The sequence below is a fragment of the Physella acuta genome, unplaced genomic scaffold (genome assembly GCF_028476545.2).
Source record: "Physella acuta isolate Inbredline_101_S28 unplaced genomic scaffold, ASM2847654v3 ptg000366l, whole genome shotgun sequence".
NCBI classification, from domain to species: domain Eukaryota; kingdom Metazoa; phylum Mollusca; class Gastropoda; family Physidae; genus Physella; species Physella acuta.
The window spans coordinates 21495-39239 of record NW_026731885.1 but is presented as its reverse complement, the minus strand read 5'-3'; the positions used below and the strand labels follow the sequence as shown (position 1 = coordinate 39239).

Below are 17745 nucleotides of genomic sequence, written 5' to 3'. Positions count from 1 at the left end.
TTCCTCTAGCTTGTTTCATTATATAATCAAACAGTCAACGAAATACCCATATCGTAATCCAATGTGAACAATAATTTGCTATTGTATGTCAATTGTATAACCTTAATCTAACAAATTTATAATCCAAGTGTGTACTATATCATAACAGAGACTGTTCTCTGACAATACTAATCATAATTTTTCAAAGGATATTGCATCTTAAGGGGAATTTAATTGGCGTTAAGTTTTAGAGAACGACACACACACACACACACACACACACATATATATATATATATATATATATATATATATATATATATATATATATATATATATATATATATATATATATTGGGGGGCGCCAAACTAAAAGTTCGCCCCGGGCGCCGGGAAGGGTCGCTACGCCTCTGCTCACACTTCCAACACGCACCACTCCACACACCCAACTTACACCACTCCCAACCCTCACGACAAATAAACAGCACAATGAACAAAACCCAATACCACCCCGCCCATGTCCATAACCCGCAAGCAACACGACACACCCCAATATTCACATACAATCATTCATCTTACACCATACAGACAACTTCTCATTACCCCCACCCAATGACACACACACGGAGTACACCATACCCCACACCAATACGCTCCACGCCGCAATATGTGCATTTAACAGTGTTATCCAAATCTGTAAACAACACCGTATTATTATGATAGCAAAGTTATAATTAACGAGATAAATGGCCCGTTGAGGAAGGAATACAGCCGGCGCTTGGTTGATAGTGTTGTCTCTTTTCTCTAAACGAAAACCAAAATAATCACAACCTCAACTTCAAATTGATCCAAAAACGAAAAATGTAATTGAAAGCGAATTTTTATCCAGAATCGTCTTTTTAATCGGATTTCATCTCGATCTACACGTAGTTACTGCACATTGATACTAGATTCTAAATATAGTCGTACGTAGCCATACCGCTAAACTTTGCACCTAATCTTAATCATGACAAAAGTCGCATTTAGAGTTTCCTTAAATTTAACTAATCTTATGCATTAATTCCGTGCAAATACACATTTGTGACTTTTTTCCTGTCTTTATTTCCTGAAACTTCCCCCCCCCCCCCTACAATCTTTGACGCACCCTATGGTAGGCTTTCTGGGCGGCCGGACTCCCGTCTCTTCCATAGCTACCCAAGTGGATATATTGGCGGCACTTGAGGCCTAGGGCCTACTCAATTTTAAGCTTTATAAATTTTGGTAGCCTATAATTAATTTGCCAATGTCCTAAATATGTTCTTTTTTGGAGTATTAACCCCCCCCCCCCCCACTCCCTCGATTATGACCACACCCCAGATTATAACTAACAGTAAGCTGTAACGTCTATTATATAGTTCTATTTTAGATCTAGAAATCTGGATCAGAGTTTCTTCCAGGCATCTCTTCGGGGGGGGGGGGGGCGAAACCCCACCTGAAAATTTTTTACCGTCCCCCCCCCCCCCCCCCGAACGAAATGAAATTTATATAATTTATATAGAAAATATATGCTTTTAACAGTGTCCGCCCCCCCCCCCCGAAGAAAGTTTACCGCCCCCCCCCCCCCCCCCCCGAAGATTTCAAGTGCCCCCCCGGAGAAAAAAGTCTGGAAGAAACATTGATCTGGATCTAGTCCTTAAAGTAAAATGCCTAGATTTTTAGTTTGGGGTCGTCCATAAATGACGTCACATTCGAAGGGGGGAGAGGGGGGGGGGGTCCCGTAATTTTGTGACGGTGTGTGATGAGGGGGAGGGGTGGGGGTTCAGATGGCGCGACGTCACACTTTTGCATTATACAAAAGCAATGTTAAAAACTAATTTAAGAAGTTATTTCGCGTTTTAGAAAACTGTTTTCAATAAATTGCAATAGGAATTGATTAAAACACTCTATATTGACAGAGTTCAGACAAGATTTTGGAAAAATATCGATGCTTTAAAAAAATTCAACTGCGGTTTTGAGGGGGGGGGGGGTTGTAGGCTGAGGTGTGACGTCATTTTAGGAGCGGGGGGGGGGTCTGGCTTTTTGTGACGTGTGACGGAGGGGAGGTGAAAATCGTCCAAAAAAGCGTGACGTCATTTATGGATGACCCTTTTAAGCCTGGTGTATCAATTTATTTACAAAAAACAACTAAACAACAGGAACCGGTACTACTCTTTCATTACTCTCTACCACCACTACCCGTATTACAAGATAACCCCCACCTTCCTAGATCTAGATCTACCTCCTTAGGATAATTCAAAAATTCTTTAAGAATTATAAATTTCACATCTTCATCTCAAGTTCAAGATAAGAAGCGTCATGTCCAAATATAGTTTTTTTCCCCTGATGGCGGGAAAATCCCTCTCGCGTAACCTTTTGCCTCTGAACTAAATTAGGAGAAAACTGAGGAATCTAACGGATATCATTGGTTAGCCTTGTAAAGGAAGTGTTGTGCGTTACGCGGGGAAAGAAGGTCGCTGGGTGGGAGCCACCGCCTATATTTTGTTGTTGTGACACGATCTGTAAGCTCCTAAATCCTAGTTCTAGATCCAGTCTTGAGATACAAAATGAACTTAGATGATGACGGTAAAGAAAGTCAAAACAAAATGTAAGTAATTATTTATTTAATACATTATATTACCGTTGATTGAGCAAAAAATTAAATTTATCGGCATGATTTAGAAAAATATGCCAGGGCGGTAGTGGGTAGAAAGCTCTCCATAAAGAAAAAGTACCACTGCACCCCCTCCCCCTTAATACAAAAAATGCATGTTCCAATAAGTATATAAGACTAAGGCAAAAGACTGCTTTAGATTTCAGTTAATTAAATTAAATATAGATTTCTAATATACTGGCTATTCTTAAATATAATAGATCTAAGTTATAGTGATCAAGCAAGACTCACATAAGCTAAGCTGTGCCCTAGATCTAGAATCTAGATCTCCTTACTTACTTACTCCTCATCACTCCCTGTGGAGTATAGGGCAGCAACAAAAGATCTACTTAAAATAATTATAAAAATATTGTTTTTGTTAGGATTATGACTTACATGAGTTTTATTGAGTTTATTAAAGCAGGAGGCCAAAGCATTAAAAAAAAAGGTCAGCCTGATGATCTGGCATCATCTAGAATCTAAATTTGAGATAGGCCTAGTAGATTTAGATAAATCTAGATCTACATTGTATGATTAGGGCCTATCCTATAAGTAGATAAAATCTTAACTAGATCTAGATATTATTAGTAGGTATTTTGGTAAAAAAAAACACTAATCATCATATAAAAATAAAAAGTACATATTCTTCAAGAGCTCAACTATATGAAAATAAAACAAAAAAGATTTTCTGTCTAGCTCAAATAGTTTTTTTTAGCGAATTTTTTTGTGAGGGGTGGAATCCCCTTGTTTTAGCATTGGCCAATTGTGACAAGTCATGGTATACCTGAATAAATTGAGCATAGTTATTTTACTTGCAGTTGTATTTTGTTCATATTTGCAGAGTTTAACTAGAATGATATATAGAACTTGTTAATGCTGTTGAAATGAATAAAAATAATACAGAAGTTATATTTTTGTGTTGGCTTCCTCCCATAACCCCAAAAAACTGTGTGCTGCTCAAATATGAAAATGTTTCTAAAGCCATATTTTATATAAATACAGCAAATGAAAGAACTACAAAGTTAGAAATCTAAAGTAAATGACTTGAACACTGTTATATGCATATAACTGCCTCATTATTTTGGGCAGGTGAAATAGAGTCCATCTTTAAGCCATTTTATTATAAAACTGCTGCGCAAATCTGAAAATATTTCTAAAGCAATATTTTATATAAATACAGTGAATGAAAGAACTACATAGTCAGAAATCTAAAGTAAATGACTTGAACACTGTAATGTGTATATAACTGCCTTGTTATTTTGGGCAGGTGAAGTAGAGTCCATATAAGCCATTTTGTAATAAGTGAACTGAAGTTATCAGATCAATGTTTTTTTTTGTGAATTGTGTATGGATTCTGATTTTCAGCATATAACTATAGCTAAGGGTTAGTAGAACTTGAATACTTAAAATTGCAGTTAGCACAATGCTAGTGTATAGCAACAGACAGGTAACCTAGATCTAGGTCTGACTCTTGTCAGTCTAGTCTGACAAAATTGGATTTTAGGAAAAACATAGGTATTCTGCAAAACTAGAACTAGAGTTAAAAAATCAAAGATGGGTATGTAAATATATTTTGAAAACAACAATTAGGAGATTTGTTTGCACCTTCAATAAGAACGCTGTTGTTAGTTGATCAAACTTAAAGGCCGGAAGATCGGGTTAAAAAATATAACAATGGTGGCAACGCGACCTACATACAGTGACCACCTCTGGATGAGTATATCTAATGTCGGAGTCAAAATATCCAAAAACAAATATCATTTCCACATACTTAAGATATGTCTGCTCGGTAATCTACTCTCATTTAGAATAACCTTTTAAAAAATCGTGATTCCAACGTATTTGAAACTAGCCTTCATACAGGGGAAAGACCAAAGCAGAGACAGCATGCAATCAGATTGCTAAGCCATCACAACAATGGGAAAACCATTCTACTTTTCATTTAACATTAGGAAATGACCTTTTAAACTTAATTAATTACCATAAATTAAAAACTTATTAGTATGCAAAACCAAATCTCGTGCGCCCGGTTTCAGAAAGTAATGGGAGATTTTGGGTCATATTTTTACCGCCATCTCGGCCGATACCGACAACCCTATTATTAGATTCTAAATTCTAGGTCATATGTGAAGATGTTATATATATATATATATAGATCTATATTAGATAGGCCATATACTCAAGTTACTAGTTAGTATCATTTTATTATTGACTATTGTCATATTCGCCATATTCCATATCATATGGGCCTAGAATGGCCAACTTAGAATTTATCTAATAATTTATGCAATTTAAACAATTAGGCCTAGGCCCTAAATTAGTAAATTGCAACATAAACAAAGCAAGTGTGTAAATGAAATAAGTAACACTAACAGCAACAGTGTTTAGGCCCAGTTTAAGCTGCAGTTTAAGGCATTACACTCACCAGTGGCCTGGCCTACTATTGATTTCCGTTGAAACATAATTGACATCACAATGCAACTTATCGGCAACTGTCATTGTACTTACAACTGTATTATGTACTATAGTCTGATGCTAGGCACACCATATTTATAGTATTTTTTGAAGGTTTTTCATTTTATGAAGATCTGGAGCTTCATCATATTATTATTTAGTTTTATTTAATTTACTGTTTAAAATTGTTAGGCCAAGGCTATTCCCATTTGGTTGGAAATAGGCATATTAAATGGGGCTTTTCCCAATCAACTGGAATAGCCCTCAATACGGCTATTCCCGTTCGACTATCATTTCATGCAAATATACAGCTGGGATAGCCTAATATCTTACAATAACATATCAATAGCATTTATCATGTCTGGGGAATGAGGTACAGAAGAGAGCACAGCTATTTTCATTGTTATGAAATAGCATGTCTGTTTTATTAATCAGCTATTAACTTGGTTTATTTATTCATGTTTCCATATTCCAGACATACTGAATTTGCTCGGAGTCAGTCTAAAAATAGCATGTAGGAACTACTTTATCAGGCTAGTCTGCAAAAATATGATGAATTCTATCATGAAATAGCATGTCTGTTTTATTAATCAGCTATTAACTTGGTTTATTTATTCATGTTTCCATATTCCAGACATTCTGAATTTGCTCGGAGTCAGTCTAAAAATAGCATGCAGGAACTACTTTATCAGGCTAGTCTGCAAAAATATGATGAATTCTGTCATGAAATCTCCATCACTAATGATATCAAACAGAGAGGAAACCATATAGTTCAAGAGCTTCTGCGTCTTGGCATCTTTGATTCAGAACCTCAGGTAATATTACAAATTACCTCCTGCTCGTTGTTTTATCATTTGGTAATTATCAAGTGACCTGTCCTGTAGCAGGGCTATTTATATCTATTGGTTGTTTTGCAAAATAAAATACTTGATGTTTGTAGCACAGTATTGAAACTCCTAAGTTGATTGATTTTGTTTATATTAAAAATATGAACACTATATATCTAATTGTAGATGTTTAGTTACCTTAAGGTTTTTGTCTAAAAAATTAGTTTTTTGCTTTTCCAGATTGAAGAAAAAAGCTTGTTTGCCAGTATAATATACATGGCTGTTGTTGAATCAAGGTATGTTAACTAATTTACAAATAAACACTTTATGACTTCAAAAAACATAAAGGATTCTTAAGTTCATTAGAATGAACATAAGAATTGGCTAGTTTCATTACTGACAACATCAAAAAGAAAATATTAACTATGTGTCTTAAAAATGGTTTAGTTTGTTTTTATAAGTAGCAGTAATAGCACATCTTTAGTAAAATATGTATGTTCCAGATTTGTAGAAATGAAATTTTGCCATTATTTAAATGTCAGAGTTCAATGAATAAAAATATCCACAGATTGCCGTATGGCCCCATGGATCCTCTACTGGAACACAGGAGCTTTGAGCCATCAATCACAGTCACCGACATTCTTCAAAAGGCTAATGTCAAGTGAGTATCGTAGATGTCATTAAATTTACAATTTTAGCTCAATAAACTCTATGCACTAAGCAAATTGGTAAAAAAAAAAATAAAACCTTTTAAATAAGTATGAATTTTTCTAATAGCCTACTTGGGCTACTCAGCTTTCCCACTGCTTGCAGTTTTTGCAGTAAGTTTTGGTTTTATGCCTTCATTGATAGTTCCATTGATTAATTGATAATTTTTCTTTCAGCATAAATACATTGTTTAAAACTATGGATGTCATCAAGAGAAAGATGGTGGTGACGAAGTCAGTGGAAGAAAATTTAATGAAGCTGGAGAGGAATTACCTTGTTGTATCAGCATTGTTTCATACATTCCAGGGGTAGGTGGCCATAAGCTTCTAAACACCTTTTCTTTTTTAAACAATACAACACTTTTAAGTTATTTTGCTTTTGCATTATATTTTTACTCCATTTTCATGTTGTAGATGTTTTTTTAATTAATGTAATATGCTTAATATAATAAATAATGACCGCACATATCAAACTGATTAATTGCAATCATTTGTTTATAAAATTAAATTTGATGTATTTGATAGTGTTTAAAAGTTTGTAGTGTTAGTGAATGTAAAATCTTTCCTGTCTAAGAATAGTCATGTTTACAAAATGATTTAATTTACAGACGTCTGTGCACATCAGTCTTTAGAGAAGACAGCATCAGAGGAGGGCTAGAGTGAGTATTTGATTGGAGCTGATTCCCACATGGCTCTTACTTTAATTTGTTTACATGAATTTATTAGAGGACCTCCTGTAAAATGTTTTTTGAGGGACTAGTGTAATGTTGTTCTGTGATTAAAAAATGTACTCAGTTAATAAAGTTGTTGGGTAGCTACTTTTTTCCAGCATCCAAATGTTTTTTTTTTACTTGTGCAGGGAAACATCCCTTCCCCCAATACCCGTGACAGAGGGTGTTCCATTCAGAAAGAAGCAGTGCTGGGTTCTTTATTTATTGGCCAAGGGTAAGGATGCTTTTTTTTACCTTTATCAATAAAACCTAATCTCAACCAGGAATTTTAACTCAGGTGTGTGTGTATATATATATATATATATATATATATATATATATATATATATATATATATATATATATATATATATATATATATATATATATATAAAGTAGATTGAGTGAGTGTTGATGTGTTTTTTGTTTTCCATCACTGTCTATATCTTTATTAACACACTACTAATAATAAACTGCATTTTGTTATCATATATATATATATTTATGTGATATTTTGTACTGATCACACTTCTTTTTTTCTCTTCAGAACATTTGCTTCCCACAACCCAGGAGCTTTTTCAACACTTTCAACTATTGCTGTGTTGCTTAGAGTTTGTGTTGCGACAGACGCCATCTTTCCTTCTTAATTCTCCATATGGTAACAACATAATTTTTGTTAAATGGGGTTTTGTTTTTATATTTCTTTTGAGTTATTTGTGGGAGTTTTTTTTTATGTTGGTATTTTAAAGAACAGTTTCTCTACAGATGCAATCAAGTTCAGCTACAGTCCTCAAGAACAGGGTGTGACCATGCTTAAAAAGTTGGCTGAAGAATTTGATGTGACTGTAAAAGAGGTAAAAAGATAACTATTCATCAAGTTTTTTTACATTTTCGTTCAGTTTAAGTTGATGGTTTTCTAATAATAGATAATTCAGGAAAATAACGCTATATTAAGAACTCGGCCCATAGTTTGAGAATTTGGTTTGTTTTATCATTGCCTTTGGATAGTCAATGATCTTAAAAGAGTAAGGTTTCTTTTCAAACCTGTGCCGAGTAAAGTAGAGTTTACCTGTTTCATAAGAGGTCTTATTTTTGCTTATTTGTCTATTTTTTCCTGCAAATAATTTTTCTTTCAGACTGTACAATTACATTTAGAAACCACAGAACCTTTTTTCCAAAATTTACTGAATGAGGATGGAGAACTAGAGGTAAAACTTTATATAAAATATTAGCTGACTGTCTAGCTTAGCATAAATGTGGCAAATACTTATAAGAGCACTTTACTTATCTCAGTCTGACCGCCTCCGGGAAAAATACGAGAATGCACTTCAGAAGGAGGGAGATGTAAATGAATTGGATTTCCTTAAAGGAGAATCATATCTACGTCCATTACAAGTCAACAAGTAAGTTTTTCTTTTATTTATATTTATAAAGATTTCCTTGTACGATTTAGAAAGATTTTTAAATAAATGTGTGGTTTCTGTTTTAGACAAGAGACTCAAGAACAAAAACATTCCAGGCTATCACCAGAGCTGATGACTCCAGTCAGGTAAATTTCATGCTACATTTCTGTGAATATTTGTATACCACCTTAGAAGTTTCTACATTTGCAGTAAATTTCCTCTCATCTGTCTAATTGGTGGTCAATGAAATTGTCTTTTAAAATGCAGATTGGCTGTTAGCACCATTCAAAATTTTCAACAAAATTTTGCTGATCTTTCTGATGTGCCAAGTGATAGATTGAAGCAGTTTTTTAAGGTTTGTTTCTAATTATAAACATATTTTCCACCTGTGGGCTATTGGTATTTACTGGTCAAGGTCATATTAATAAAGAGATTAGCAGTTATATTTTTAGAAGTAATATCCATGTTTATCAAAAGCAGGATCTACATAATTATTTGTAAAATTTCACAGTTTGGACTTTAAAAACTTTTCACTATGGAAATAAATATAATACCCTTCTGTATCAGTTAGTTTGGATTCATTAAGTGCCTAATCTCTTCCTTCACATATTAAATCAATAGCGTTATAGATGTTTTAAGACAGTGGTCATTGAGAAAATTTGTAGCTCCTGCTTTTAAAACTGGAAGTACACCATTTTTACATTTTGTTTACATTGATGTTTGTTTCAAGAAAGCTTTTTAAATCTTCAGAGATGTACTGTGGATCCTAGTGATGAAGTCAACAGAATAATGGCCAACCTTAAAGTAACTTTTGTCAAAGGCTACTCGGCAGTTTGTCCTTCTGCTGATTCAAAAACAACCCTTGCTGAATACAGGTTCAGCTTAGGAGCAAAATTGTATCTCAAAGTTCTTGAGACTATCCTGCTGACAGTGAGTAGTAATTCATGCGTAGGGAATTTTGAGGGTTGTTGATCAAGAATTCAACCATAGGAAAAAAGAACGTATGCTTACTACACTGTTGTTGACTTAAAATTAGCAGTTTTATTACATTCTGTAGCCAACTTCTTGGCCATTGTGACCTTTGAACTCTCTGTATTAATAAAAATCTTTGTATCTATCATTTCAGGAGTCTGATCATCTTGCTGCCAATGTTTTAAGTACTTTGTTGAATAAGGAAAGTTTCCACAAATCTTTACTTGCTTGTGCACTGGAAGTTGTTTTAGCTACATACAGCCAAACATGTAAGTCAGTCTCTTTAGTGTTGACATTTTCTTTTACATTTTTTGTTACATCATACAAACAATATAATTTGATTTACTAAGTCTGATACCAAGGTAGTTATTGTCATTAAGAACTCATTAATAAACAAGTCATAAATGAATTGATGTAAAAGTCACATTTTGTTTACAATATTTTTCTTACTTTGTATAGGGGCACAAGTGGGAGAAACTGCATTTTCTTTTCCATGGATATTAGAAATATTTTCACTCCAAGCCTATGAGTTTTATAAAGTGGTGGAGAGTTTTATAAAAGCAGAGCCCAAGTTGCCAGTGGATGTTGTGAAGGTAGTTTCAAATTTTGTGCTGAGAATTGTTAAAATGTCTCGTTTAAAAAAAAAAGCTTCTTACTGTAAATTTTATTTATAGATATGTAAGCTACAGCTATCAGATACTGCAATATTTTTAATATGGGGCATTTCTTTTGGTGTTTGCTGATTAGCCTGATCCATATTTGTATTACTAGTGAACGAGAAAACAAATTTAAATACAAAAAAAACTTTCATTACTGATTATACCAGCAATATGAATATATAGGAATTGCTATTGCTAAATTTAAAAATATAGTAACTTTTTTTTGTGTTAAACTGACTGAAGGTTTCTCTAATTGCAGCATCTTCATAATAATGAGATCAGGATTCTTGAAAGTCTAGCTTGGAATGAGGTAACTATTTAGTCTTCTTCCAAGCTAAACCCTTTGAACCCTTAGCTCCTGAACTAAATAAAAATATATATGAAGAGAACAACAAAGTTGATTTTATTATTTTAGTCAACATTTGTACATAAATTGTCAACAACAATCCTTAGTATGCCAGTAGGTAGAGCCTTCTTTCTAGAAAGCCGATATTTGGAATTTTCAAATAGTTTTTCATCGTAAATTACAAATGATAAACAACAAAAAAAAATTAGTGGGCACAGCCATGACAGGAACATAAAAGTCAAACAATACTTGTTACGTATTTTTGAATGTTTATGTCTCAGACCTATTTATCAGTCTGCTGGGGTATGGATGCATGTTATTTTTTTTGCATGTTATTAATTTGAATTCTTTGTTTCCAGAAATCTATACTTTTTGACGCCTTTGGTTGTGACTGGGACCATGGTCAAAGGACCCCACCTTCTGTCTCCCCAGTGAAAACATCTGACCTCTCTTCACACCCACAAACTCTTCCTCTGCCAAATAAAAGTGCTGTTGACTTGTAAGTTGCTAAACACACTTTATTGCCTAATTTAGTGAAGATTTTTTATTTTTTTAATCTAAATAAACAAAAAAATGTAACATGTAAATAATCATCTATGATTGTAGCCCGAAATTCTAAAATAAAGCTGTACTTAATCTAAAATTGAAATAATGTACCTTCTGGTTATCTGCTTTCTGTGCAGTTTGTCTGTTTCTTTAACTATAATTAGCTTTTATTTTGCATGCTTGTTTTAAAATTACCATGTATAGTTTGTATGATTTGACCTTCTGTGATGTGTACTTTAAATGCCCTTTGACCTTACGTGCTATAATTGTAACCTTTTGGTCAGGTTTTTATCTCCTGGTCGACCAAGCTCATCAAACAGTACAGGATCCACCCCACCACCCCACACAGAATCTTCACACTACCACACACTGCCTTCAAAGCTCAACACTCAACCAAAGTCTCAGTCTCTAGCACACTTCCTTAAGAGAGGTAAGTTTGATCATAATCTTTAATGTTTTCCACATTGCTCCTGTGGTTCGATTTTTAGAACCATTAGTTGCTTAGGATTTGTTGGTCTCTGTTCATTTTATTTGAATAATCATATGTTAAAATGTCAACAATTATTCAATGTTCAAACACAATTTGGTGTTATTGTTTTAAATTTTGTTTTATTAGTTCTGCGACTAGGCTTTACCAGACAGACAAAGTTGTGTACAGATCTGAGGATAGCTAGTGATTTAGTAAGTGCTCAATAGATTTATTGCATTTGTTAATTATTGGTTAACTGTTTGGAGGAGTTTTTATCAATTACAATAAATAAAAATTACATTTATTTGATAGATTTTGAAAATAAAATAAATTTGCTTATTGTTTTTAATTTTTATATTGAATTTTGTCTGACAGCAACACAAAATTTGGACTTGTTTTGAGCATTGTGTGACCAAAATGCCTGAACTCTTAAAAAACAGACACATTGACCAGGTAATTCAAAGTTTTTTAGTTGGTTTATCTAGCTACTTATTAAATTCATTAAATTTTATATTTGACTTCAAAATTTTTTTTTACATAGATCATTATGTGTTGCATCTATGGTATCTGCAAAGTTGCCGAGCATGAAATTAAATTCAAGTCTATAGTCAGTGAATATAAAAACATGCCACATGCCAGACCAGAGGTTAGTGATTAAGCTTAGCGCAACATTAAGCTTACTTTTAGAGTTCACATTTTTAAAAAAAAGTCTTACTGTCTCCCATATGTGCTTTTTTTCTTAAAAGTCTAAACGTCTCTTATATGTGCACATCTAAAATGCACCCAAAGTATTAGTCATACTATCATGTACTTTGTTTTTATGCTTCGTAGGTTTTTAAAGATGTTTACATCAGCCCAGACCAGACTGAATCCATCATCAACTTTTACAACAGCGTCTTTGTCCAGACCATCAAGATGTACATTTTACAATTCTCACCCAACAGAGAAAGTGTAAGCTATGAAATTTTAAATTTATTTTATGGCAACTCCTGTATTCTTGTCATTTTAATTATTAACATTATAAAAAAAAAATTAAAATTGCAATTTTTGCTTTTTTTTTTCCTTTAGCGGCCACAACTATCTCCAATGCCAAAACAGTCCCCAAGTTATGTGTAAGTATATCCTAGCTATATTTGTCATAATTCCGCATTCAACAAACAACTAATATTTAGCTTTTTGTGCCACCTAACGCAGCCATTGTTCTAGTAAACATGTGATTGGTTTTTGTTTCCATTAGTGTTTGTAGTTTAATAAAACAATTTTTACTTTCATTTCTTTTTATTAGCATACCAGGAAAAAAGAATTTTCTGATCTCGCCGCTGAAGGAATCTGTGTTTAAAACTCCTTCCTCCCCTAGTCAGATGACACCTTCCACTAGGTTGCTTTACAGCTTTGGGGACACAATTGGAGTAAGTAACATTCTGTGTCAGTACTCCATGATTGGTTTAACAATCTGTTAGTACTCTGTCAATGGCGTAATAATCTTCGTTAATAAACCATGATTATAACGTTCTGGAGTAGTTTTAGCAAGTGGATTCACATATGATGGGTAGGGTTCCCACAAAGTTAGGGATATAAGAGCCAATTTTCTATAAAAAAAATTCCTCTTCACTTGTTTAAGCATTTTAGTTTTCAATTGTCATAAGATTTGAATAGTACTTAATTTTAAACAGCATAACATAAGTTGTTTTACTGTCTATTTTTAACAATTTCCTATAAAAAAATTAACGTTTATGAAAAAGTCAGAAATAATTTTTTTGTTTTTTTAAATCCTATTTTAACATTAATCATCTTAAATTAGTTCAAGTATTTAAGTTAGTAAAAACTACCAAGTTAATTAATACATGTCATGTTTCAGTCATCAGAGAAATTGAAAGATATCAATGAAAGAGTTAAGAAAGGTTTTCCTGGTGCCTCTGCCAAGAAGCGTTTAAACATGGATGAAGTGTAAGTAAAGATGTACTGTGACATTTTTATACAATTATCATTGAATTGTGGGCAAGTTCAGTATAATTTTGTGTAATCATTTAAAAACCATAAAACTGGAAAGCACCTGAAACCATGTCGTGATGGGTATCTATGTGGTCGGGTTCGTAAAGCTCATGGTTGCTAACCAGTAAGTAGTCCCAATTAGAACCCCCTGGGCAGATCTGGGAGGATCGGAACCCATCAAACCACTGCTGCCTTGAAGTTTGTTCTTGGTTGGACAAAGGCTATGGAAGAAAATCCAGAAAGAAAAGTAGGCTTAAACTGGAGTCAACAGACTAATGGCACATGAGTTGACTTGTAATACTTAAATGAGTTGGAGGAAATCCCTTCCAACATTTCAGTTAAGAACAAAGATGTTCTGAAGATACGAAAACTGTCATGTATCTTAAACTATCTCAATTAAAATACTGGCATTGATTAGTAATATGTTAATATAAATTTCTATGAAAACACCTGGCAATCTATTGAGCAAATAAAGTAGAGTTAATTGACAAGAGTATTTTACTTTACCTAATGTTAGTCAGGTACCCATTAGAGCTTGGGGTCTTCAGAGATCTGAACTCCAGACTATTGGGTTAGCTGCAGAATGCACTAGATTTTGGTTGCACAACCAAGGATTGCTGTATAAATATCCTATTTCACATTAATAAATAACCTAAATCTGTTAAATTATGAGTAATCCAGATTTTAATAAAAAAATGTTTATTTTGCTGTAAGTAATCTTAGGTTTATTAATGCTGTATTCTTTGGGTGATTGAATATCAGGATTCACAGTAGAAGTCAGTGGCACCTCAAATTTTAACAATTATAACTTGCTCAGGGTTAATTTTTGCCTTATCTGATTTGATAAAATGTACCAAAATTTATAGGAGTATAAACCCTGCTAAAGTATGTAAAAGTATTCAAGTACTTAGACTAAAAGTTTCCTAGTTTAATTTGTTACACTTTTAACTGTTTATAGTCAAATGCTATAGTTTTTTTTTTTTATAAATGTCACTAAGACAACCATTGTAGGCTACACATTGAACTCTTCCTGTGTTCACCTACATAAAATATGTCCTAAAAACTCTAGACTAGTAGTAATTCTTAGGCCTGTGGTTTTTATCCACATTTAAAAATATATTTGTAAACATTTTTTTTCCAGGTCACCGTCATCAAAAGCAAAGAAATCTCTTTTACAATAAACGTATTAATCAAAGTTTGAAAGAATAAATTGATGTTAGTCTTAGTGTATTGATGTTCATTCATTTAGATCTTTCAGCAGTCTTAAGCTGTGCTTTAGTGGTAGATAGAAGAAATAATTGTACAAAAGCTATAGCAATGTCCTTGATTATTTATTTGTAGATTGATCAGTATTGTATCCATCCTAATGGTTCAATTTGCAGCGATTTTTAAAAGTTTTTATGTTTAAGTGCACTCAAGTACTTAGTGGATTGTATATGATTTCCCCTTTGTGTATACTGAATATAGTTTTTAAAATATGATTTATTTTGTGTATTATCTTGGAAGAAACTTTTTGTTTTATGCATTTATCTTATCCATTTATAGAAACATTTTAGAAAAGATCTCAAAGCAGAAGTGTATGACAGAAAGATCATACTTTATTGTAGTTTTAATGACTTAAACATGATTTTTCAAGGAAATCTTGTTCATGGGAGAGAAATGTGTTTATTACACATTTTAATATAAATGTAACTAGTGGCTACTGTTAAACTTTTAAAAGATTAAGTTCTATCAATAATCAAAATTAAATGTTGATTGCTTTTATTGAGTTATATACATACATTTTATATCGGGTACATTCATTTTTTTTGTTTTAGACTATTTTTCCCTAAGGTCAGTAAAATTAATTTATATTAATTATTGAAGTGCAAGCCCAGTTGTCTGATTTATTTAAAATTTAACATCTGTATAAATATTTTTTAATTTGTAATGCAATTTTTAAAATTTATGCAAGCGACAACCACAAAATGCGAAGTAAATGAAGCTTGTTGCCATTATGTTACATGCAAGTGCCTACAAAGTGAAAAGAATTTTCTTTATTAAAAATATTTTTTGGTGTATTCAGTTTTGTTCTAATCCTATTTATTGTATATTAATTTTCAATCTTTCCTGTACAATTTGAAAAAACAATTACCTAAATATTTTTTACAGTTTGTGCCTGGTTTTGTAGCATTTTTTAAATATATTATGCATACAAAGAAAGAAACACTAGACAAACTTTCCCTGTTCAAAGCAAAATCTTGCAGTATACATTTAATAATGTGTTCATGTCTTGCACCTAAAAAGAAAATTTTAAAGCTACCAAACCATGTGAATACTTTCTATTTGAATAGTTAAGTAATAGTTTAACGGTGATTTTTAATGACAAATCATGTTCATTTGTTATTAAACTCATTCACTGTGTTACAGATACACATTTCCAAAATATTTGAATAAGATTTTTAGTTGTACCAAACAATATTTAATTTAAAAAGAAATATTTTCTCTTCTTTTTGATAAGTTTTTTGTTACCATGTCAAGTCTGAAGGGAAATATTTAACTGTAAAATTCCCACTATTATATTTAATGTCATACATTGGCACTAACTGGTTATTGACACATTTTCTCGTTTGGATCTCAAATCTCATACTTAACTCAATTAAGTTAATATTTTTTGTATAGTGTAGTAATTATTGTTAGCGTCAATGTTCTGTTTTTTTGAAATGTTGACTTTGTCTAGTAAAGGCAGTATTTAGGAAAGAACAGCTCTTTTTTCCCCCCTCCATCATTTCAGTTACATTCACATCACACCACTAGTCACCTTTAAGCTGGTTTCCGTACCTACTTGGCAGCAATTTTAGCATTTTCAGCTATGCAATCACTTTCTCCAGATCAACTTATATTCTTGTATCTTTAAGTTTTTAAAAATGTCCTTGCATTTTAACAAATTTTTTTATATATCACACTGTTAGTATTTGACTTAAAATAGTGCAGGTAGTTTTCTTTTAAAAGTATAAATTGTTTATTCTACAGCTTTTTATGTAAAAATTGTACATTATCAAAAGGATTGTACATTTCAAATATAGATATTTGATTGAAACAACTTTGATGTATTTTTTTCACCTTTTGTCAAAATGTCAAATTTTTAAAATGTTAAACAAATAGTTAACAAGCTAGGTCTATGGCAGCTATTCAAATGAATTTTAATTTTTAAAATGGTATTTGAAAGTACAACGAATTCAGTTTACACACTAGTTTTATAATACAAATTCAACAGTTTATAAAAAAATTGTAACTTTAACTAGTTTTTTTAAGTTTGCAAAAAAAAAAATCCATTGTGGAAAATATGTAACAGTATTCATATCTCTATATTGTACTTCAGATTATAAAATTAGGTTTGTATAAGTACATTTTAATAATTGTGTGCCATAATAAATAATTTATTTTAAAAGATGTATACATTTGTGTGTATAATTGACCAGCTTAACCATTTGCAAGTATAATACATTATTATTTTTAAATGTTATGGAAAAAAAAATTGTCGTTATTGTTTTTGGAGTTTTAAAAAATACTGTATTACATTGAAAAGCTGAGGTCTTAAGAAAAACATAAGGAGCTATATCATCCAGTCGGGAAATAACAACTAAAGTGACTGTGATTCAGGCACCGGTAATTTTACATTTTAGAGTAGCAATCGACAGTTTATAACTACATCAATCTGCTGAATTTTTAGTGTCATGTGATGTATTTTTAACTTTTTCAATGTGTATTTTACTTGTATGTGCTGAAGTAAAATAAAAGTATTTGTTCCATCATATTCTTTGGTTTTTTTGTTCATGGTGGAGTGTTGTATAAAATTCTAACGCCGCAAGCCTTTGCCTGTTTGTGTAGCCATAATCTTGTTCTGCATACAGGATTTCGCAAGTCAGCAAAAATAAACATACATTCAGCCTACTTTTTCCTGTCCCACAGATCCTGCAATCTCACCTGACAATAATCTAATTCTTGGTGCACCTCTATAGACAGTATTTTAA

General features: G+C 32.3%; 1 protein-coding gene across 1 annotated transcript; it reads left to right on the top strand.

The window, feature by feature from the left end:
- The first annotated feature begins 2459 nt into the window (after nucleotides 1-2459).
- Nucleotides 2460-17528, top strand: LOC131941591 (retinoblastoma-associated protein). The gene is made up of 27 exons (XM_059300908.1): nucleotides 2460-2602; nucleotides 5736-5916; nucleotides 6169-6224; nucleotides 6497-6589; nucleotides 6813-6944; nucleotides 7244-7294; nucleotides 7495-7580; nucleotides 7893-8003; nucleotides 8111-8199; nucleotides 8482-8553; nucleotides 8639-8748; nucleotides 8835-8894; nucleotides 9016-9103; nucleotides 9499-9678; nucleotides 9875-9989; nucleotides 10180-10313; nucleotides 10639-10689; nucleotides 11085-11224; nucleotides 11556-11701; nucleotides 11888-11952; nucleotides 12116-12193; nucleotides 12282-12386; nucleotides 12572-12691; nucleotides 12809-12852; nucleotides 13026-13149; nucleotides 13599-13687; nucleotides 14874-17528. The coding sequence occupies exons 1-27, from the start codon at nucleotides 2562-2564 to the stop codon at nucleotides 14911-14913; spliced, it is 2601 nt and encodes an 866-aa protein (XP_059156891.1). The 5' UTR covers nucleotides 2460-2561; the 3' UTR covers nucleotides 14914-17528.
- The last annotated feature ends 217 nt before the right edge of the window (nucleotides 17529-17745 follow it).